This window comes from Solea senegalensis, linkage group LG1 (assembly GCF_019176455.1).
Source record: "Solea senegalensis isolate Sse05_10M linkage group LG1, IFAPA_SoseM_1, whole genome shotgun sequence".
NCBI classification, from domain to species: domain Eukaryota; kingdom Metazoa; phylum Chordata; class Actinopteri; order Pleuronectiformes; family Soleidae; genus Solea; species Solea senegalensis.
The window spans coordinates 12,474,728-12,497,084 of NC_058021.1; the positions used below are offsets into that span (position 1 = coordinate 12,474,728).

A 22,357-nucleotide genomic window follows, 5' to 3' on the forward strand; every position below is an offset into this window, starting at 1 on the left:
TTTGGAAAGAGCAAAGATTCTAATTTTATTCTGTTTCACACATCCACTCACACCTTTGCAGTCTCTCTAACCCACAAGTGCAGATTTACACACACGCACATACGTACTTATGCTCTGTTTGCTGTATGAACAGCATCATATATGTAAAACCACAAAAAGCTGTAAACAATGGAATCAGATCTCCACATGAATCCAAACTCGCAAAACCCTGTGCGGTTCACGTGTTTCAACAGTAAACTGTACTCAAAAAAATGGACATAGCCTTCCAGTTTGAAAGTGAAACCAACAAAGAAGGACTCCACTGTTTGAATAGAAGTCTATGGGAACATTTGGTAAACAGTTAATGGTCTCAGTCACAAAGTTCTGCTCTTCTGACAAACTATTTCGTAAACTATTTGGAGGGAAACAGACGATAAAGTGTGCACATGGACACCGGTGTGATTAAAAGATGGTACTGTCCAATCGGAGCCCGGTTGCAGGTGATCGCCAGTTTCAAAAACTGACACGCCGCTGGTCAAATCGCAAACCTCAGGAGTTAGTTTTGCAGTTGGAGGGCTACATCCATTTTTACATTACAGTCTATGTTGTCATACTTTTCTGTGCCCATTACAACATGAAGTGCTTCCCAACAGTTTAAACAAGGTCTCCAGCCTCCGTCAAGTCTGAGCTCCACTGCACCAACTGTCCCAGGATCAGCTAAAAATGAATCACTACACCATAGTCAGTGCAACCCTGTCAGGTGTCATTGGCCCCGTCTTGACAGAGATCCATAAGTCTTCAGAGTTGGGTGAGTTTTTTTTCTTCTTCGTGTCCGACCTTGTGGTTGCCATGGCGTCTCTGCAGCAGCAGCAGCAGCAGCCGCAACAGCAGCTGTTGGCATGGCGACAGCAGCAGCAGTGGCAACACATGACCAAAGTAATGAGGAGGACCAGCAGTGGCAGTGTTAGGAGGACCACCAGACACACGGTGTTGTAAACCCCCTGGTTGTGTTTGTCCATGACAAAGGTCCATATTTGATGGAAAAAATCCCGAATGCTGTCAAATTTCTCATCCATGGCTTCAGAATACAGAAGTGTGACTTCTGCGTAACGGAGCCTGTGTGGCAGATATAAACTTTTAATGAATCGTTTCAGAAAGTTGTGAAGTTTACAAGACAGTAAACGAGCATAAAAAGCTGCTGGAGATTTCAAAGTAGTTGAGCCTCAGGTTTTAATTTGAGTCATATTAACTAATTAACCAACACTTTTAAAGTGGTACGATGTGAAGTGTTCAACAGCTGTCGGGCGGTGAATTTCATTTGCTTGTCTTCTGCTCCTCGAGATCTGTGCTCAAGCCTGTGTTGTTCTTATTAAACAGTCAGACTGGAAGTAGACGTGTCCCTGCTAAAAGGGTCTTTTAACGAAAGGCTGAGCATATTTTTAAATAAATCAAGAAGATGAGTTGTTTGAAACCCCTCAGTTACGATGATTATGATCCTCAGGGACAAGTTTTATTTCTTCATGCCACTCTCTCGATCTGTGTGCTTGCGGGTCGCCTCTTGTCCTCCAGCCTCTCGACTCTAGGTTTAGTTTAATCCAGCCGTGAAGAGGTGGTTCAATTTGGTCGTGTATCTGGAACAAAAACAACAACAACAAAAAAGACAGCGTGAACGTGGACAGAAATGTGGTTTCTAGCAGACAGCTCGTCTTCAAACCGCTTCTCTCCCTTCCCCTGCCTCCGATCCATCTTTCTCGGTCTTTAACATCTCAACTCCAGCTCTTGTCAATGTCAGCTTTAGATTTATTTTTTTATTTTTTTTGCAGCTCTCCTCTCATTAATACTGCAGAGTCTTTCAGGATTCAGGGCAGAGCTCTCGAAGAATCCCACTGTGGAGGACGGGGGTTAAGAGGTGGGGGGGAGGGGGGGGAGAAAATGAAACAAGCGAGAGGGAGAGTGTGTCTGAGGGAAGCAGAGACAGTTAGAGGTAACCAATCTCTCTAAGAGTCCCACTGAGACAGAAAGTGTGACAGAGCGTCAGAAAGAAAAAGAGATGGGAGAGAGAAACCTGCTGAAGGAGGTTCATTTGAATATATGCAGCTAATGGTTCCCACTGGAGACGATAGTTTTTGACCTAAGTTTGAATACGTTTCCGATTGTAAAATTGCCCACTGGCCTCAAATGAAGATTTATCTTAACAGTTCATCTAGAGAAGAAATCATAAGATAAGGTATTTTATCCAGTAAAGGTCTTTAAAAGAAAAGTCTGTCCTTTTATCTATGAGAGAATACTTTGACTGAGTCCAAGGCCTTAAGGCAACCATCTTTATATGAACAGTGTTAAACAATAATAGTATTTCTAATATATGTCCCCTCAGGTCTGTGTAACTCACGGCCACAAAGCTTCTTTATATTCTACTTGCTGCAGCATTTGTTTTTATCTCACATGCGGCTGCTTCAGAGATTGAGGAAGATGCACAAAAAAGAAAGAAAGATCTGGCATGGCTGTCACTGTGTCTTGCATCTCATGTGTGAAATTGGTTTACCCGCACACAGCTCGCTAACTTCAGCCCTCTTCATTTCCTCAACAGGAAGCCGGCCGTTTAAAGCTTAGCAGCAAGAGTCACCTGAAACGTCAGAGTTTCAAAACCAAATCAGCACATTTGAACTGTGCTGATTTTCATATGAAAGATAAAAGAGGGGCATTCACACATCGCAGCGGTGGGGTGTTTACGGCCTGCGAGGTGTCACAAGTGTTTTTCAATTTCAGACTTTTTTCTGTACATCATAGATGAACTGATGTGGCACGAGAAAGGAAGAACACTTAATGAACTCGTACTGGGCTGAGACAATAAAGTAACACAAATGTAATAATATACGAGATTGGCCCCTGAGTTAAGAAGGAGCCAGACAAAGTGGATTCCACAGTGGAAGGGATTTAGCATTTTGTGAAGGAGACATTAAATACGCTTGCTCTTCAACATTAGTTTTAACTCGATAGAGTAGAAAAAGAGGAAATAAATACGTCTGGTTTATAGCTAAACCAATCATGTGGGGATTTCAATAAGGTTTGGATGAAGTCACAAGGACAAAGCAAATGCTTTCTACATTCATATTTCTACAGTGTTGTTTTTCTCTGGATGGTTCAGTGTATAATGTGATGCAGGAGAAAAGATTGGACATGAAGCACATAAAGTTCCTTTCCTTATCGTACAATAGTTAGCACTTAATCCTTTAAAGTTCTATTATTATATTAAATGAATGGAGAATTATGTTCTGCAACTGTTGATCTTGAAACAGTTTACCGTATATACTGTATATACTGTATATACGGTAAATGTAATAAATAAGGTGCTAACCCTTTTTTCCATTACTATGTTAAAACGTGTATACAGAGGCTATAAGAATGTGCAATATAGAATATATATATAATAATATATACATGTAATCTGATGTAAAAATATATTTTTTTAATTTTCATCAACCTGAACAAAAAGTTAAAAGTTTAAATCAGATTGAATTTGGAAAAACGTCACTTGTCTCGTTTTTATGAACAAAAAGTAGTCTTTTTTGTGACTTTTGCACAATAATCGCTACACACATACAAAACGATACAAAATTAATCATAACTTTGAAATAAATGCATTTTTATAAAGCCTGAAGATGACCTATAAACACACACACACACCCAGGATGTCCATTTAAGGGGTTGTGTATTTTATTCCCGCTGCAATTTACCAAGGGTGCCCCAGCGGCACGGCTCTGTGCCGCGTGAGCACGAAGGGTTAAACTACCATTGATCACTGACTACACAGAGGACTGGATATTGTTGGGAGAAACATCAATTGTGATTATTCTCTGTGTCCTGTCCGTACGTTGTTGTGATGAGCCTGACTGAGCTGCAGCATCCTTGTTCACTCTCTGATCCCACTTACATTGTGAAAACATTGTCAGCATGACAAAGCGCAGTCAAACAACTGAATGTCTGTTTAAAAAAAACGGACAAAGGTGTGAGCTGTATGAAAGACAAGCCGACAAGTGTCCCAGTGTAAAAGCCAGACACGCACGTCACTTTTAAGTGTTGTGCTTAATAGTCCCTAACCCTAACCCAACAATGAAATCATTGAGAGTATCTGTACGCTGAATTACGTATATTGTGTTCACATGTTATTTATGTGCTCTTACACAAATGCCAGCCAAGGGTATTCACTGAATATTGATTTTTTTCTTGGGTGACTGGCCTCTTTGTCACCATTGTCATCGCGTTCCCACCTGTCACTTTTATAGAACTGTGAAAGTACCTTTTTCTTTATCTTGTTCACTCACTACATCACTTGAAGACACGCGTCTGAACCATAGACCATATATGGGCAGAGACTCTTCTGGCTTCCTCTGTGAAGTCAATCACAAAGTAAGAATGAATTGAATAGCAACCAGAGGGGAAAAACAAGTCATTTTAAATGGATGTCTATGGGAAAACAAGGAGTTAATGGTCTTAATGACTTGTTTCAAATCATCTTTAATACAACATGATGTTCATTTTTGTAAATGATGTTCCCATTTCGAGGAAAATTGTCAAATCATTTAGATGCAAAACCTTAACATGGCTCTGGACTAATTGTAATTTTGGAGGCTTAATAAAAGCGGTACGGGTTCCTGCCACTTGGTCGGAACTGAGGTTAATTTATCAAAGGTAAACAATAGAGAACATCATTTATAAACAAGACATAAATGTGTTTTCAAAAAAAACAAGATGGCCTTCTTGGTACATTTGAAATTTCAAATGGCGCTCCCTGGGCTTTAAATATCTCCTCACTTCATATCATCTCAGTGAGATGCATTTTCAGGACTCTCACTGAATGCTTTACTTTCTCATGACATTGTGATCTCCCGCAGCCATTCATATGCAGGAAAAGGCCTTTTCTGGGGCACACAAAGCCAGGAAGGGGCTGAGAAAAATGTTATGATTGCACTCAATGAGCCCCTGCTGCTTTTTAAAGGGACGACACTTGACCTAAAACGCAAAGTTGTGACAGAAGGCATGGCAGGAATGTTTAATGACTTGCCCCCAGCACATGTTCACGGCAGATCGTTCATCAGGCAGCTCTAATGTACTTGGTTTGATGGTGTACTTTGTCGCGAGTCGGCCGCCAAATGTAGTTAGATTACGATGTTTTCGTTTGCATGATGCAGCTGTTTCCATGCATGCCTTTTAATAATCGGGAGAAGTGCAGCTCTCAAGAACAAGCATGCAAGTCCATTACAGTCCAGACTTGCATCAACTCGATCCCGACGGAGCAAAATGAGCATTCCTACGGCACGAGCAGCAGCAGGAACAACAGTCTCTCTGATGAAACTGTCATGTGTAACAGTGTGAGGCAAATGTTCATGTTGTGATAAGGTCCATTGAGCAGAAACAACAGGAAGATACTCCGTGTGCACCAAATATACTGTTAAAATAATTAGCGTTAAACATTTAATTTCTACTATTTCCATACATTTGAATAGGAACATTTAAATAGATATCACTCTATCACTCTGACTTCTCTCTGAAACTTTTGCCAACTTTTCCATGAGTCACTGACAACAAATCATCAGCAGCTTGTACACAACAGTCAACAAAGTTTCAAAGCACTCGAAGATGCTGGCTCTAAATGAGTTTGGCCTCTTACCCCGCAGGCACTTGTGAAGTGGTCAGGTTTCCTCTCATGTGTAATCCAGTCAGCTGCTCAAACTTCTGCCGTTTCTGTTTTTTGGTGTCTCTGCTCTGTGCTTGTCCCCTTCACCCAAACATCTTGACAAGTCTTCACTTTCTGTTCCTGTTTCCCTCCGTACCCTTGTTTCCCATCCTCCTCCCACTCCTCCTCCCCCTCCTCCTCCTCCTCCTCTCTGTCTATTTGAGTGTGTGTTTTGGTCGCGGCGTCACTGCACCCTGCCCACTTTGTGTAAGAATGGGCCCTCTGTCTGTGCTTATGTGTTTCCTGTACGGCTCAGTGGATTCTTGTGGTTTTCTTTTCTTTACTCACACAAGCACCGAATGATGTCAAGCGGAGACGGAAAGATAGAGACAAAGGTGGAGCTGGGCCACAATTATAAGAAGCCATATAACAACTTACACATGCAAGTTATTGAGAGTTCATTGCACATACGTGTGCTAATCTGAAAGCCGTGCAACACCAGAGCAACTTGCAGTGGAAACATTTTACATAATGACATCATATTACGGCTGAAACACCCCACACCACCCGTCAAAGTGTGCGCGTGATAAGTAGCACCCAGTAAAAGACAGATACAAGTGAAGAGTGAGGTCATGTCCACACACACTGCCACAGGCAGCATGTGTGGTGCCCTTTCAGTTCAGTCAAGCCAAAGTGGATTTTAGTTCAAGTACAGGAATAAAGAAGAATGCATATTGCCAGCATTAAATTGCAGTCTTTGTATTCTCCTCTTCCCTAAAAGAGGGAAGTTGTGACGGGCACTCACACACACAGTATGACGTGAGCTGTCAGTTGGTGAAAATATCCAAATATTGTACATTATATAACAAGAACTTTGTGCAAAACAAAAAAAAAATAAAGATTACAAAAGAGAGCATTTCTCATATGCTACATATAAATCAGATCGCAAGTGTTATGTCACAAATCATTTTGTCATCGTGAAAACACTTTTTGTAGCTACAGGGTATGGTTAGCCTCACCATGTCTGCAAGTAACACACACACACACACACACACACACACACACACACACAGAGAGCTGGTGCTGTGTGACTGGCACCTAGAGCAAGTGTTGATTAATGACCTCAGTGTAGCAGAACTGTCCTTGAAGGAAACACTGCCTTACAGTAGATTATATGAAAAGGATCTCACCATATACATATATATACAGTATATATATACTGTATATATATACAGTTTCATGAATTTATTTTTTAAAATAATTCTGTTGAAGCATGGTTGAAAAGCAGTGTCTGACTTTTATTGGTTAAATTTCATAGAATTTTTATTTATTATTACTTTTGTCAGATTCAAATTATTTCTTTGACCATTGTGAGTTTTTCTTTCATTAACCGAAGGGTACCAACAATTTTGTCCATGTGTATATGTATATATATATGTATATATATATATATATATATATATATATATATATATATATACACACATATATATATATACACACACATATATATGTATATATTGATTGCAATTGATTGGGAATCTTCTCAGATACAAGAGAAAGTTGTTGTAACCGTCTTTTCAAATACTACTCAGAACAAATGAGCAATAGTTGTGCTGGATTTATTTTTCATATTCTAAGGACATATTTCACATGATATAAGGACTCGATTGTACCTTTCCTTCTCTCCGAAGGTAACTTATGTTCAGCTTACGCTGTGGTGACCCTCGTATGCGTCTCATTTCCTCCATGGAAACCTTTCTCTCCATTATGCTGTGTTGACCCTGTGCTATAATGGGCGTCGCTCCCATCTGGTTTATAGAAACCTTACTCTGAGCTGAGTTCGTCTAAAGCTCAGACAATATATCCCTTTATCCGACTCGAGTCTGTGGCTGAACAAATTGCAGGAAAGACCAGTGAGCTGGCACTGAATCACTGATCACACAGCCATGATAGCAAAAAGTGACAGTGACATTAGTGGAAGCATTAGCCACATGGAATTACAGGAGTGTCCAAACGGGCGTTGCAAATCACTGAGACCCACTGGCTCTGCCAACACACACTGAGATATGTGTGAGCCTGAGCCTGAGCCTTCCACTGTGAAACTTTGAATGTGAGTGCTAATAAAAAAGTGTCTAAAAGGTGTGCTGTAGTGGAATCTGACAAGCATCCAGAAATAGTCCACCAATAAAAGAAGTCGCCCCAGGGGTAAAAACCTTCGCTGTGATTCAGTTGTGTAACATGTTTGGACCCAGCGCTCTGAAAACAGGCACGAATGATGGAGAAAAACGTTTGCCTATATAAGGAATTCAATCTTGCTCTATAAAAAAACCCCCAGTGAAACGGTTGGCATGTAAACATGTAAGCTTTTGCGAGGACACCTAATTGCCCACTCCAGCGCTGAGGTTACTCTGTGCTATTAGAATTACGTCATCATCTCAGCATAGTTGTCCCGTGACATGTTTTAAACCTATTTTCTTGGCTTGTGAAGAACAGATGTTTGCTCTCTGTAGCAAAAATGTGATGCCGTCAACTTCCTTTTTTTTCCTAAATGGCTACATTTTAATCAGAGGGGATTTTCTACCTTCCGCTATGCTTCCCAGTATTTCCAAATACAGAAAGAGAAACATGAGACACTGTGGGAAATGACTTCCTTTCCTGCTGAGAGTTGGAAGATTAATACCACACTCATTTCTCTATTGTAAATAAGAAACTTGAAGTCTTAGTTGCATAAAAGTTTCAGTATCTTTGCACAAAAACAGAGCACAGGAGAAAACTGTGAGCTGTATAAATTCTCCCTGAGAGCAATGTTTAACACTCACTCACCAAAGTGTCGCCATCAATCAAAAACTTTAGATTTGCAACATTATCAACTTAAAACACAAATATGATTATAAATGATAGAATATGATGTGGCATTAGTTAGATTTAAAAGAACCTTTGATTAACTAGTTGTAGCTTTGATTAATTAGTTATAGCTGATGATATTAATCTAGATCTGCTTTGAGTCAATAAGTCTCTAAAAAAAGAGAGACCCGGCCAAGAGAGGGCGTGACCATTTTTAAAATGACAATCATGACACAAACAAAGACAAATACTGTACCACACACTGTAAAAATATAATATACAACATAAAACACAATAAAAAGTCAAGACACATAAAAAGACGAGAATAAAATAAGGCGCCGTATTAGAAACAATCAATTTTTAGCCTACATTTTTGTATATAAATTCCCCAAAATGATCAATTGTGACATTTTGAGCAGCACAAGTTCACCATCATTTAAGTGTAGGTTTGGATCATTTTGGTTTCTGCGCATGCATGAACACAGATGCATGGGAATCAAACCATGCATAAAGAGCACGGTAATGTGCACAATTTCCAAGACCAGTAATAAAACACAGATGATCCACAGCATCCTTCTGCAAAAGGTAAAAGCCTCCGTTTAAATTTCCTACAGACGTACACACAGTACGATGTGACCTTTTCAGTATAAACTCCTCATCAGTAGAATGGGTGGCAATTTTTGATGTTTGAGAATATCACGTCTAACGACTGCTAAAGATATTCAGTGATACATTACGAATGCTGTGTCATTATCTCTCACAGACAGACTTGGACTGTTGCTTCCTGCAAATAATAAATGTGACAGTTGTGTCGTCGTATGTGGGTCACGGGTAAACAACAAGAGTTTGAACACCAACTCTCTTTTAATAGATTCTCCCTGATCACACAAGAGATTGATGTTGACTTCACTCAAAACATGAAGTGATCATTCCAGAAAATGGCTTTCACCCTTTGTTAACCATCATTGTGAAGTAAAATAGCACAATTCTGCATATAACTCATATGATTGAGCTATGACTTGTTTTCAAGTTTGAAGTTGGGATGATAAACCTTTTCTTTGAGTTTTTTGTTTGTTTGTTTGTTTGTTTGTTTGTCGAGCATTCAGACCGACATTCCTGACATTCCCTGGTTTTCCCCCCAATCCTTTCACGACCAAAAACTAACACGCCATTTCAGTATGAATTCAGTTCAGGCAATTCAGACTGTGCACTGATGCGTGCATGCGTGCACTGAATTCAGGCTAATACACTCTCTCAAATGGCGAATGTGCCCACACACACACACACACACACACACACACAAATGTAACATCACAAACTCTGCTCCGAACACTGCAGTCTAAAATCTTGAGCTTGTGACACTGTTTTTCCTGCAGGTGATGTGATAAAGTGGTGAAGCTTCTCTCTGCTGGACTCGTCCCTCGGGTCACTGTAGCCCTGAGAGACACTTTCATATGTGTGTCAACTCTCATATTCGAGCGGCTCCTGGGCAGCACTGATGGCACAGAGCAAAAAAAAAACAACTCTATTTCCTATGTGGCCTTAAATCATGAACAGGTAACAGAAAATCATCTCTTTGGATTGGGAAAAAGAAACTTTGAAGAAACACCGTGTGGTGAATCGAGCACTTACATTCTTTACGGGTATCATTTCTGTAACACATAGACATGTAAGACATAGAAAGGCTTGATAAGCATTACGTGTGGTCATTTAACAGACATTTATTTGTTCTAATCTCGCAGGCTGCAGGATCCAAATCCAGTTTTGAAGCTATTATTATTATTATTATTGTTATCATTATACACTACTGTAAATATTTACATATTTACAGTATTTTATACAACACAAGAATACAGCTGGCTTTAAATGCGATTTGAATTACAGTACAGAGCCTTGACATCGTCGATGTTGTAATTTGGCGCTATACAAACAAAAATTGAATTGAATCCAAAAGTTACACACTGCAGCTTTAATTACGAAACATGCATGGAATGGACCCTGGGATTGATATACTCAGACTATAGTTCTGCCTGGAAAAGTGAAGCCTTGAAAGCAGGACGAACAGTGCAGGGCGACTCTACTGTCAGTAAGCATTTTCTGAGGAGGTAATGGTCTCAGCTGGAGGAAAATATGTCGATTTTGTAAATAGTGGTCGCATTTAATTAGGTAAATTGAACACTCTAATTTGACCGTAGGTGTGAGAGTGTGAGTGGATGGTTGTTTGTCTCAGTGATGGACCACTCATCACTATGTCAGCTGAGATTGGGACAGCACCCCCCCCACCCCATTTAGTGGCAAATATGAGTGTACGCCAGTATGACTGGCAACTGCATCATGCAAGAGGGGCTTGGTTGCAAGTGGCATCTGTGAATTTCCATTTTCTAAAAGTCATAGCGCAGGTTAAATTGAAAATCTTGACGCTTCAGAAATGTCCATTTTCATATAGAGTGCATGGTTACATCATATCAAATGAAAGGACAGGGGGAGAACGAAGGGAACGAGCGAACAAGTTCCTGTCTTCATCCGGTGTTGTTTTTTTTTTTCCCTAGAACAGCTGTCAGTCAGACTGTTTCCTTGTCATAGCCTCACCGTCTGAACCAAAACACTCACAGCGTTTAGGTTCTGCGTGAGTAAAACAGCATGAGTATAAGCCACTGGAGGGAGTGGAGACTCTGAGTAAGTCGAGGGCATAATTGGCCAGTAATTATTAGTGATGAAAAAAGAAACTCAGTCTCATTAAACAGCGTTTTAATTTCAGTGCAGTTGTTCATTAACTGCAGGTGTTCAAGACGATGATGAATGACCGAACGGATGCTTGGATTGATCAGTCCAATAATAGGCGTTTTGTCTCTCTCTTGTGATCACTGATACGGCTCAGGTAGAAGGACTAGATGTTCAACCAGCAGCACACTCCTCCTCCTCCTCCTCCTCCTCAATTCCACTGAGGTCGTCAAATCACCCTTGCACGTATCTCTGATTTATGAAGCTCAGCGCAGTCTCCCGCTCTCCAACTCATGCTCCTCTGAGCATCAATAAATGCCTGATGAAAATCAAGCTGTTCACTGGCCGGTGGCCCAATTAAGCTGTGGTGTTTACAACGCTATCACAGAGAGGGTCTAACTGGAAAATCTGTGTTGTACCTCCCTCTCACTCAGACGCCTGCCAGGGCCTGTTAACTTTCTGGATTCACTGAGATGTAAAGAGACACTTGGAGCGTATGGGAGACTGGGGAAGGCTCACAATGCTGCTTTATATCAACTTCACTCTGTCACCAGCTCTGTGCTCAGTCCTGCACAGAGACACGGAGACGTTACTTGATGGATGGCATGACGGGAGGAGAGGAAAAGTGAAAGCAACAATGCTTGTTGCTCCATTAAAGGTAGGGTGGAGCACATTTTTCTTTTCTACTGTATTGCTAAAAATCCTCTTCACAACCCGATTGTCATTGTCACAGAAATGAAACATGTCAGTCAGCTGTGGAGCGGACAGGCCTGTGAAAACACCATCCTGTGAAAACGCCATACGGCCTGAACAATTTCATTGGATGGCGATGCATCAATCAAACTGCCATCTGCCACGCACATACACCTCTTCGTGCACTCATCGCACATGCTCAGAAGTCAACGCCAGCGCTTATGCTAGCTTGCTAAATCCAACGAGACAGTTGCAGCAACGTTACGGCAGAAAAGGTGCCAACAACAGGTGCTGGTCACAAACGAAAGATGACTTTGGCGAAAGCTACCGCCAAGAAAAAAGGCTGATGCAGAGCGATCCAACACCAGATCATCATCAACTTGTCAATTGAACAAGTATTTAAAAACTTTACCGTAACGTACCGTAAAGTTAGCGATGCCGCGCAGAGCTCATGAATCCGTGTTTGTTGCGTGATTCCTGTGCTCTGGAGGTAAGTCTGAAGAAAGGGGCTTGGACTTTTGACTGTTTTTACAGGATCTCCAACTGTACCTTTAATAAAGCAGAAGTCAATTTATTTACACTTATAATGAAACCAAAAAAAGACATTTTCTGACATTCGTGCAGCTCTTTTGTTTAAATTCAGAATAAACATCAACAAAAGATCACTGAACACTGTGATTGTACTGTGGAGTTGGCATTTGCCATCGGTCAATAGAGTGTAAGTAGGGTGCAAGTTGAATTATTTTCACTTTAACCAAGACATCCTTCACCACATATTAATGACATGGAACTCTGGCTACAGAACCTCATCAAAATATCAAATTGATTAAATGACTCCGCCGTGCATGTGAAGTATTTTGTTTTGATAAAGAGTGAAGCAGAGCTTATCTCTGTGACCTTTACTACCAGTGATAATGTGCTGCTCATTTATTTGCCTGACTGTAATATATTCACAAACCTTGTGCAGCCTCATTATCTACTGAGCTGTTTGTGCTGACCAGACACTCCAATGGATAATTAATGGCTAATAAGAACACACATTAATTAAGCAGAGTCTTAAAACTGCTGCAATGAGGGTTTTTTTTTTTTCTTTTTTGAGGATCTGTTGTGATAATAATCTGTAGCTGTAATCATTAAGGTTTGTGTATATGTAGATTAGCATTCTTTTTCCTGCATGAATAAATCTTAAATTACAGTTTCAAATGGACAAGAACACAAAAGCAGACATTAATTATGAACATATGGTTTTGAATCACAGTGAAAAAGATTAGTAGTTTAGTCATTTCAATACTAAGCCACTTTATTCGGTACACCTCGTCAAATATCTAATCTGGGGAATCACATGGCAGCAACTCAATACATTTAAATACATTTAAATATGTAAAGTGCTGACCTGCTGAAGTTGAAGCGTCAGAATGAGGAAGGAAGGAGGCGTGGTTGGCTGTTGGTGTCAGATAAGATTTTTCACCCACATTCATCTCTGGGGGGTTTACAGAGAACGGTCTGTAAAGGAGAAAATATCCGGTGAATGGCAATTTCTAGGAGAAAATGTCAACCTATAGAGGGATCTATAGAATAAAGGAAGCAGTAGACGAATGTTGAAAGCTGCTTAAAATATCTGATACAAGACGACTCTCTATTGCATTATAAATGCTTTGTCTTACTGTCTGTATTATTATATGTGTTGTCTTGTGATGTTATTTGTTATTGTGAACGACTGGGTCTCAGCTGTAAAGGAGATTTTCATATTAAAGAGTCTTAACATTTTTTTAGTCAAGACATCGTAATTGAACTCAAATTCTTCTCCACAACGACTTATTTGAAGTCCATTAAATTGTAAAATTGTAATAGAGCGCGAATGTGTGAGCATGTGTGTGTGAGTACGAGTTTGCAGCAGGTTCATGTAGGTCTGCTCTGCCTCTGTGTGCAAGTGTAAATTATGTCCTGGAGCCAAACCACATGGGTGACGCCAGCACCTTTTCACTGCTGCTAATGATGTGAAATTAGAGGTGAAGTTGCTTTGAAATGTTTACGGCATGAAGTGTTTCATTATTTACGCGTACGAAAAAAAAAGGAGGAAGTAATCGTAACAACAGCTCAAACGAACACACACCAAACGAAGGGAAACACACGAGACACCCAATGTGACTGTTTTAATATTTTATTAATATGTAGAAAATGTAATAAAAAAGGAACTATATAGTACATGTTCAAACTAGAGCTAAATTTGACAGTAATATCCAAGGTTATCCAACGACAAATCCACTTATATGAGCTTTTCAAACTGTCAGAATCACAATTTTGTCAACATTTACATTTCCATGGCATGATTTCAATTTACTGACAGTAGTTGTATAACAAATGCCACCAAGCATCGTGGTAATATCAGTTAATCAACTTGTAAAAGTCAACCCCACGAGAAAAAAAAGAGAAAGAAATCATTTTGACTCCACAAAGGACCTGGTGTCATTATCAACCTTTTTTTTGTTTCTTACAATGTCGCCATCAGTCACCGAGTGACTGCAACATAAAGAGCAGTGAAATAAATGAGGGGGACATGTTTGTTTTCCAGTGACTGAGACTTGAGTTTTATACCCACATAACAAAGCTGAAGCGACACAGCTTCATATAATCCAAAACAGACAAAGATAAAACAAATGAGATTAAAAAGTACTTGCGCTTGCGTGACGCTAGAAGGAACACAGCCACATTATTCATAACACAAACAATATAATTCAGGCTCTGTCTCATCTTTTGTTTGTGATTGTTGCATTTATTTCAATTTAAAGTATTTCCTTTATTTTCTGAGAGCTCGCAATGAAAAGTAATATTGCTTTTAACACGCATGGGTGTGATGTCTGTCAACAATTAACAATTTTAATTAATGAAACACACGCATGAATTAATAAATAGTGGATTCACTTTGAAGGGATGTTAGGACGACTTGACTCGAACACTTTCCTTCTTGTGATTTCCTCATGATTGACAGAAACAGCGTAAACTCTCATATGCGTGTTATTGTTATTTTTTTTAAATAAAGGGCACCTTATTTTTAGCCATGAGACATATCCTAATATAATACTAATAACATTATGTTCCTTTTCTGTAAAGCTTCATGACCTTTGTTCCTTCAACAAAAATGCACCGAGGCAAACTTCATCCGAGTCGTTAATGAAATAAGTAAGTACACAGAGAATTCCCTACTCTACCATAAATCACTGTGGGAGATGGATTGCATGAGAGGCTCTGAAACAGTCACGTTGACACTGAACCATAAATCAGACCCGGGAAGTGTCGCACATTGAACTTGTTTGTTTCAAATCATATTTTAGTTTTTTTTCTTTTCTTTTTCTGGCTTTGAGGACCGACTCAACTTCATAGGAACCTGATAATCCATGTTGTCTTCTGTCTCACGAAACCCTTTCAGTTCTGAATCAAAGAAAATGGTCAAAGTAAAACACATTTTCCACCCGGTTCAAGTTTGCTGTTCAGTCAACATGCAGTAGGCTCCGTCCACCAGTGAACACAAAACTGGCTAAATATACAGAGGTTAAACGGACATGTTTTAGTGAGCTTTATGAGGAGTGTTTGATGTATAAAGGAGGGAAACACATCAAATGACACACTATCCTCTACTCTATCTACATGGGTATATTAGTAGTCGTTTAAAAGAGTGGAAAGATGCTACCGTTTAAAACAAGTTCTAACAAGAACATCGAATGAATAACATCCACAGTCACATGATACACGCCAGATTTGCTGGTTCGCTTCAATGAAAGGACTGAAATCTATAATAATGGAACTGAAATAGACAAGAATCAAATTCCCAGCTGATGAAAAAGGAAAAAAAAACCCCGAAATCAGCATTTGGAATATTGAACACATACCTGGCAAACTGTTGCTTGTAGCGATGGTGAAACTGATATCGAAGTGTCGTTGGACAATAGTCTATAGAGGAGAATTACAGTAGCCAGTCGTTTGTGTTCAAACTCAACAGTTGAATTGTTTGAGGAAAAACCAGAAAAAACAACACTTTGTGCAACAGCGTGAAGAGTGAATAAAATAAAATTGTTGGTGGGCACGCTGCAGATTATGGCCGCCCTATTAAAAAGAATACACTCGCTGCCATGTTTGCTGATTATGCCGTTTCATTGGGGAGCTTAGACAGCAAAGCAAGTCAAAGGACGGCACAAAGGAAAGAGGCTTGGCTGCTCTCCACCTACTGTTCTGCTTTCTTTGCTAAGTTCATTGCAGTTAGCAGGGGGAGAGGCTCAAATCTGCACAATGCCCACCCTGACTTTCTTTTTTTTGCGTCGAACTTAGTGTTCACATGGCCTATAGTAAAGCCCGGGGACATGATTAACATAAAAGTCTCTCAAGAGTGAGAATCTATTAAGAGAGGAGGGCGGAAAAAAAGAAAAGCTGCTGCAGTGACTTTGGTGACAGAATTGACTGGCATCTTTCCAAACAGCAGGCTCACTCTTAATTATGCAGCTCTTTGGTTAGACGTGACATCTATCAGCACCATCTCTGCAAGCAATCACAGCATCGACAACAGGGGTGAAATAGATGTTAAGTGTATGTCATTTGTTTGAAAGTCATATGAAATGCCACCGAACAACTTCGCAAATTAACCAAACTGAATGACCAACAGCGTTCACTGTGCTCCTACTCGTAGTGCAAATCCTGTCTCGTTTTTTCTTCATAAACCAAAACACGGATGTTCATTCTGCTTTAAAAAAAATGATCATCATTATCAGTAAAAACAGGCGTGGAAAGAAATAAAATAGACAGTCGTGAAGCTGTTGCTGGTGCAGTGCTTTGAGTGATGAGTCAGTTTTGCTTTTTGATGGTTATTTTCTCTTTATAGCCAGTATTCCTCATCGTGTTGTATGATTAAACTTAATACGCACTAAAAAAAAAAGTAAAACCCAAGGCATCAAATCATATTGATTAGATGGGACTTCTGTCACAATATCAGTTATAAAAATATATATATCTTACAGTTAAGGGTTTTTTAATGGCATATACAGTATCATTTTCATTAAAAGTGTTGTTATTTCATACAGATTAAAAATAACACCAGCTCTAGCACGCTTGAGCACATTCCTCAACGCCTTTCCTTTCCTTGCACCCCTGGGAAAGGCAAATCACAGACCAAATCACGGGGGGGTTGTGGGTTACAGCAAATAAGACCATTGTCATTCAAAGTATTCAATAAATTACATACAGCGTCTTCTATCATTCGGGTACAAGTCCAGCAGGGAGAGACAGCTAAAGCTGGACGGGAGTGAAGATAAACAGATTCCGGACATTGTTTCCCCTTTTGCTGTTACTGTAATTTTTATCACACCCATGCTTATCACAGCTTCTGATTGTTGGTGGTATTTTAATAATGTGTGGTGTTATTTTACAAATGAATATTAATAAAATATTAGTATTTTTCGCTTTTTTTTTTTTGTCGTCACAACCATTTTCTTCTTTGCAGGCTTAATAAAGACCCTCAGAACTGTTAACATGCTGTGCTGTCAGTGAGGCACACTGAACACTCGCTTCTAAACATTGTCCGAACTCCATTTATCCAGACAGTGGGGGGAGGGGGAGGGGGAGGGGGGGTGGAGGCGGTTTGTTTATACGGGAGCGGACCGCCTCCTCTTGCTGCTGATGCTACGGTAGTTGAACGGCCTCATCTTCATCTCTACAAAGGGGATGGAGAACTCGTGGCCCTTCCAGTGGTACCAGTTGATACCCTGCCAGAGAGTGAGAGAACAGTTTGAGAAGCTGCTCAAATCAAAGGCAGGGCAAAGTGTTTGAAAGTGGCTGGAAATATAAAATAACAGTCTGAAGATGGCAGTGTTTTATTTTCACTCCAGTGTGTTTTGCTGTCTCGCTCGGAGGAAGCGGGCACAGCGGTAAGGCAGAAATGCAGATTAAAGAGGAAGCACAATAATGAGCTTGGTGCAATTACAGTCTCACTCCGGTCCTGTAATACATGTCACCATTAAAACCCTCCGGTACGAAGCTCCACACCAAGTCGCAATGTGTTTTCTCCCATCGCTCTCTGCTCCCACTTGGTCTTATTTCATGTCATCAAAAGACCAAGAGAAAGGCACGGAGCACAGCGAGAGCAGCAGCGATGCCTTTTGTAGCTCGACCTACCTAATCACACCTTCACACAACACCTCGCTTTCTGTCTCTTTTTTCTCCCTTCTCTGTCAAGCTGAGAGAGAGAGAGAGAGCGCTACATCACACAATGCGGACAAACTCTCAACTCTCACTCCCTCCTCACCTGTACGGACTGAACAAAAACATGTTCATTTCACTCAAAGCTTCTTTTTGTTTTTTTGACTTGAATATAAACTTGTGGACATGAGAGTGTTGGATATCAAGATGAAAAAGAAACACATCACAGATTCTGTGAGGATGCAACACATTTTTGCTGTAATTAAAATTGGCACGTGACACAGTTTTGCCCTTTCAGTACGCATTAGCTCCACCATCAAACCAATCAGTGTAATTAAGTATGGAAATGGATGTCTGTCGTTGGGTAATATAATTCTGAAATCATTTAATCACGGTGCTGTAATTGTGCCGGAGGAATTTTCACTAGAATGTCAAAGTTAGGTGTCAAAATGCCAACCGGCCATGACAGCACTGAACGAGAGTTCAGTTAAGTTCATGTTAAAACACATCTGTAACTGTTAATAAAACACATTCAAAGCAAAATGAAGTGTGTGTTGGCAGATATTGAGTATGTTTGTATAATGTAAAATATGTTGGGTTTATGCAACCTCGGGTTAAGCTGGAATCTCTGTATTTAGCAAGGGTCTCGCTTTACAGAGGCTGCCATCTTGTGCCACCAGCTTTCTACGGCAGCCCGAAATGGACAAACCAGCCAGAGGTTGGATGGTTGTGATGGGGAAGTGAATGACATGAGTGCACACTACACCCACATAAACGCCTGATGCATAAACCAACGAAGGAGGAGGAAACAAAGGAGTCAAAGGCTAATTACCATCAAAACCTTTACAGTTCGGCTTTATATAATGTCCCTGTCTGATGACATCACACATGATCTGACTTACTGAGTACAGCACACGTTTACTCAAGGAAAACAGCGTCATTTAAGCAAATAAAAAAATAATGAAGTGTAGCATTAATAGAGCTGTCAATCTGCCAGTTGATAATAAAGCTGTAGCAATTAACCATAGTTGACATCAGTGGTGCAGACCTGGTTAATCCTTTACCACGGAGCGTATCAAAGACGACACGTTGCATTACTGTAATTACGCCTCGGGAAAAAGGAAGCCCGCAAATCACCAGAGAGGAGAGAGTTGGAAAAACACCTGTACATAGTTTCTGTTGTTTGGCCTCAACTTTTACCTTTGGGGTAACTCAAACAAATGTTATTTTAAATATGTGTTATACTGTTCAAACTTAACACAAATAATCTGGTGGTCGTGTACAACTAAAGTGTTTTTTCTCAATAAAAAGGGTTTTGTTTTTTTTCATTTTAAATTGTTAATACACTATTTTTACATGCAGTAAATTATAAATAACTCCCAGACATCGAAAGTTATTCTGGAAAAATGAGCAAAAGACATTTTTCTGGCCCTTTTATGGTTAAAATAAGCAAAAAAAATAGTCCAGACGGACATTTTGAGGCTTAGGTATTAAAGGATTAATACTATTCTTTAGTGCTGCATGTCCTTAAACGAATATTTCAATGATCACGAATCATTTCACACACAAAGTCTGGATCTGTTGGAGCTGCTGGACCCACAATATCTCCCCCCAAGAGGAAGGTTAGGGGTTTTATAATATATGCATACATGCACCCGTCCAACGTAAGCCACGGACAGAATATCATTTTACAGCAGATTCACTGTCTACAGTTGATGCAATAACTAGATGACTGACCTGACTATGTCTGGATTCACCGTATTTTCCATTAAGGTTGGCTCGGTGGCAGTTCTTGTACCACCAAGCTCCTTTGTAAGACAAGGCACAGTTAGTGACGGCGATGTCGTTGTCTCTGTCTTTTGTAGAGAAGGGACGACCCTGGTGGTAGCTCAGAGAGTCACCTGCAATCAGGGGGAGAAAGAGGGAGAGAGAGAGAGAGGCGCAGAGCTGTAAATATCAATGTATGATGGGCAACACTGGCGTGTGATCAGGGAACATAAATGATCAGGCAGGCAAGTCGGAAGGAAGGTGGAGAGGCATGAGAGGAACAAGGTGCTTCTGCAGGCGCTCTGAATGTATTTAAGAAGAGAGAATTATAATTACAAACATGAGGAGATGACAGGTAATTCTGCCATATGGTCGTGTTGAAAGACAGATGAGAGATACATGGAGAGCGAGGATGAGAGGAAATGCTGCAGTGGGGGGTTTCAGGCGGGGAGGAGGGGAAAAGATGGAGGGAAGGGAGAAAACATGAGAAAAAAGTGGCAGATGGCAGAAGGGAGATGGGTGAGGGTCCCCCCCCCTCCCCAACATTAAAGGTTAGGAAAAGCATAGATGGATGGATGGCCTCATTGACTACTTCTACAAAGTGAGTGGGTTGGTTGTGAGGGTTTCATCCACATAGCCTCATGAAAGGCAAGATAACACATGGAAAATATTATTAATATGGAAGATAATTAAAACTACATGACACAAGGTATGAGGAAGGAAAGGGGCTAAGAAAAAAAAGTAAAAAAAAAAAAAAGATGGAGGCAGTAATGCAACATTACAGATGGCAACTGCCATAAAACATCAACACCAACCACAAGGGCTGAACAATTAATCTTAATTTGAAACAACGCAATTGGCAAATCACATTTCAAGGTGGTCAAACAGAGTGACAAAAGTACAATAGCTGGATTAAAAAAAAAACTTTAGATGTTCATACGAGTCAACCTGACAATGTTTTTAAAACATTCTACTGTCTGAGAAGCTTTTCTTTATCTGTACTATTTATACCATTATCCCCATATTACATATTTGTCTAAAAAACAAACAGATAGTTACAATAATGAATTTAATATATATGTTTCTTTTACTAGCATGGCTGTTATGCTTCTGCCTTCTCCGTGTCAGTCGTGATGTAAAACACAGACACTCAAACAACGGTATTCATTGAGAAACACAGAGAGAGTCATGTGGAGCTGAAGTCAACTGACGATAGTTTGAATATAACTGACATATTGAAACATGACACAGTACATCTTTAACAATAATCTTAGATATCCAGATAGTTTTGTTTCAGCTTTAAGAACCACACACCTGCAGTGCCGTTGTACTCTCCTATCCTGAGCTTGTACAGATTTCTGGCATCTCCAATGGAGAACTTGTCATAATTGGCGTATACCGACTCTTGTCCGTCCTTCATGTCAATCCTCAGCTCGTAGCGTCCCTGAGCAGCAATCCTCTGGATGTTGTCCAGACCTGCAGAGAAACACAGCACACCACCTCACTTTGAGTTATACTGTAGATGCTGCACTGTATGTCAGACTCTAGAGTGTTTATGTTCCACTTACATCACCTCTCATTTATTTAATGACCAGGGAAAGATAGGATACAAATGTGTTATGTGCGATCCCCCATGGAGTTATGTAAGCTGCACTATGGGGTAATGTGATGATGAATCGGGGCTATTAACTGTTTCATTATCCTCCCCGAACTGCCCCAAAAATGAATGTAGGCCGTTTCAAATTTAAAGTCTTTGTCTCCAGATAATACGTTCACGGGAGTGAGATGGATGGACAGACGGACAGCAGAAAAACAAAACACTTTGCCTAAGGATGTCATCGCTGCAGAGGCATAAAAATGCAGTCGACACGTTTTCCGCACCCCGAGGATAAGTGACAAACACTGATTGTAAAAATGAGTTTGCGTTCAATAAAACTCCCCCTGAGCACCTTTAAGATAATGCAGCCTCAACACGCACGATGCAATTGTTGCTGCCCAGGGTCTCTCAATCACAGTAATAACAAAATGCCTAGTTTGACGACGTCTGGAGGCAGCACAGGATCATAGTAATGTCTGTGTTTGGTTCCCCTGTGCATTTGCGCTTTACTGGGACAGCTATCGGTTAGTAGAGACAGATAAGGTGGATGTTCAAAATGAAAGTGTCCCTTTACTTGAATAAAAATGCAGAATGTTGGGAACGTTTTTAGCTAATGTAACTGCATTGCTGAACAAAATACACAACATTAGCCATTTTAGGTATTTGAATACAAAAAATATAACTTACATACATTTCAATAAAACTTTAAGAGGAACATTTTACATTTCTTCATTTTTGTGATTTAGTGAAACGACCTCATCTGTCCTGTTACTTGGGGTAATAAGTAATAAATCATAAACACTACATCAGACGTGTTGGTCAGCTGGGTGTGTGGATGTGTCCAGAGAAGAGTAGTGGACACTGTCACCACCAGCAGCCCTGGAAATGCCACATGT

General features: G+C 40.2%; 2 protein-coding genes across 8 annotated transcripts in view; both read right to left on the minus strand.

Annotated features, from left to right (window-relative positions):
* On the minus strand, nucleotides 1–12,434 carry LOC122780516 (uncharacterized protein KIAA0040). Of its 4 annotated transcripts, XM_044043515.1 has the most exons (3): nucleotides 5,648–5,816; nucleotides 4,277–4,367; nucleotides 1–1,610 (listed from the first exon to the last, which is right to left on the minus strand). In XM_044043515.1, exon 3 carries the CDS (start codon nucleotides 1,053–1,055, stop codon nucleotides 711–713), a length of 345 nt encoding a protein of 114 aa, XP_043899450.1. In that variant the 5' UTR covers nucleotides 1,056–1,610; nucleotides 4,277–4,367; nucleotides 5,648–5,816; the 3' UTR covers nucleotides 1–710. The 4 variants fall into 4 exon arrangements, with proteins under 4 accessions (XP_043899450.1, XP_043899473.1, XP_043899459.1 ...); XM_044043538.1 differs by lacking the exons at nucleotides 4,277–4,367; nucleotides 5,648–5,816 and adding an exon at nucleotides 12,337–12,434; XM_044043524.1 differs by lacking the exon at nucleotides 4,277–4,367.
* Nucleotides 12,435–14,059: 1,625 nt separating this feature from the next.
* tnr (tenascin R (restrictin, janusin)) overlaps nucleotides 14,060–22,357 on the minus strand; it is a 152,102-nt gene continuing 143,804 nt past the window's right edge. For all 4 annotated transcript variants that reach the window (XM_044027767.1, XM_044027777.1, XM_044027747.1 and 1 more), the window contains 3 exons: nucleotides 21,179–21,340; nucleotides 19,835–19,998; nucleotides 14,060–17,664 (listed from right to left, as the gene is read on the minus strand). In XM_044027767.1, coding sequence (XP_043883702.1) covers nucleotides 17,545–17,664; nucleotides 19,835–19,998; nucleotides 21,179–21,340 — 446 coding nt within the window. In that variant the 3' untranslated portion in view covers nucleotides 14,060–17,544. The remainder of the gene's footprint in view (nucleotides 17,665–19,834; nucleotides 19,999–21,178; nucleotides 21,341–22,357) is intronic.

Excerpts from the sequence above, each read along its gene's own strand:
- LOC122780516 (XM_044043538.1), bottom strand. The coding sequence starts at position 1,055 with ATGGATGAGAAATTTGACAGCATTCGGGATTTTTTCCATCAAATATGG.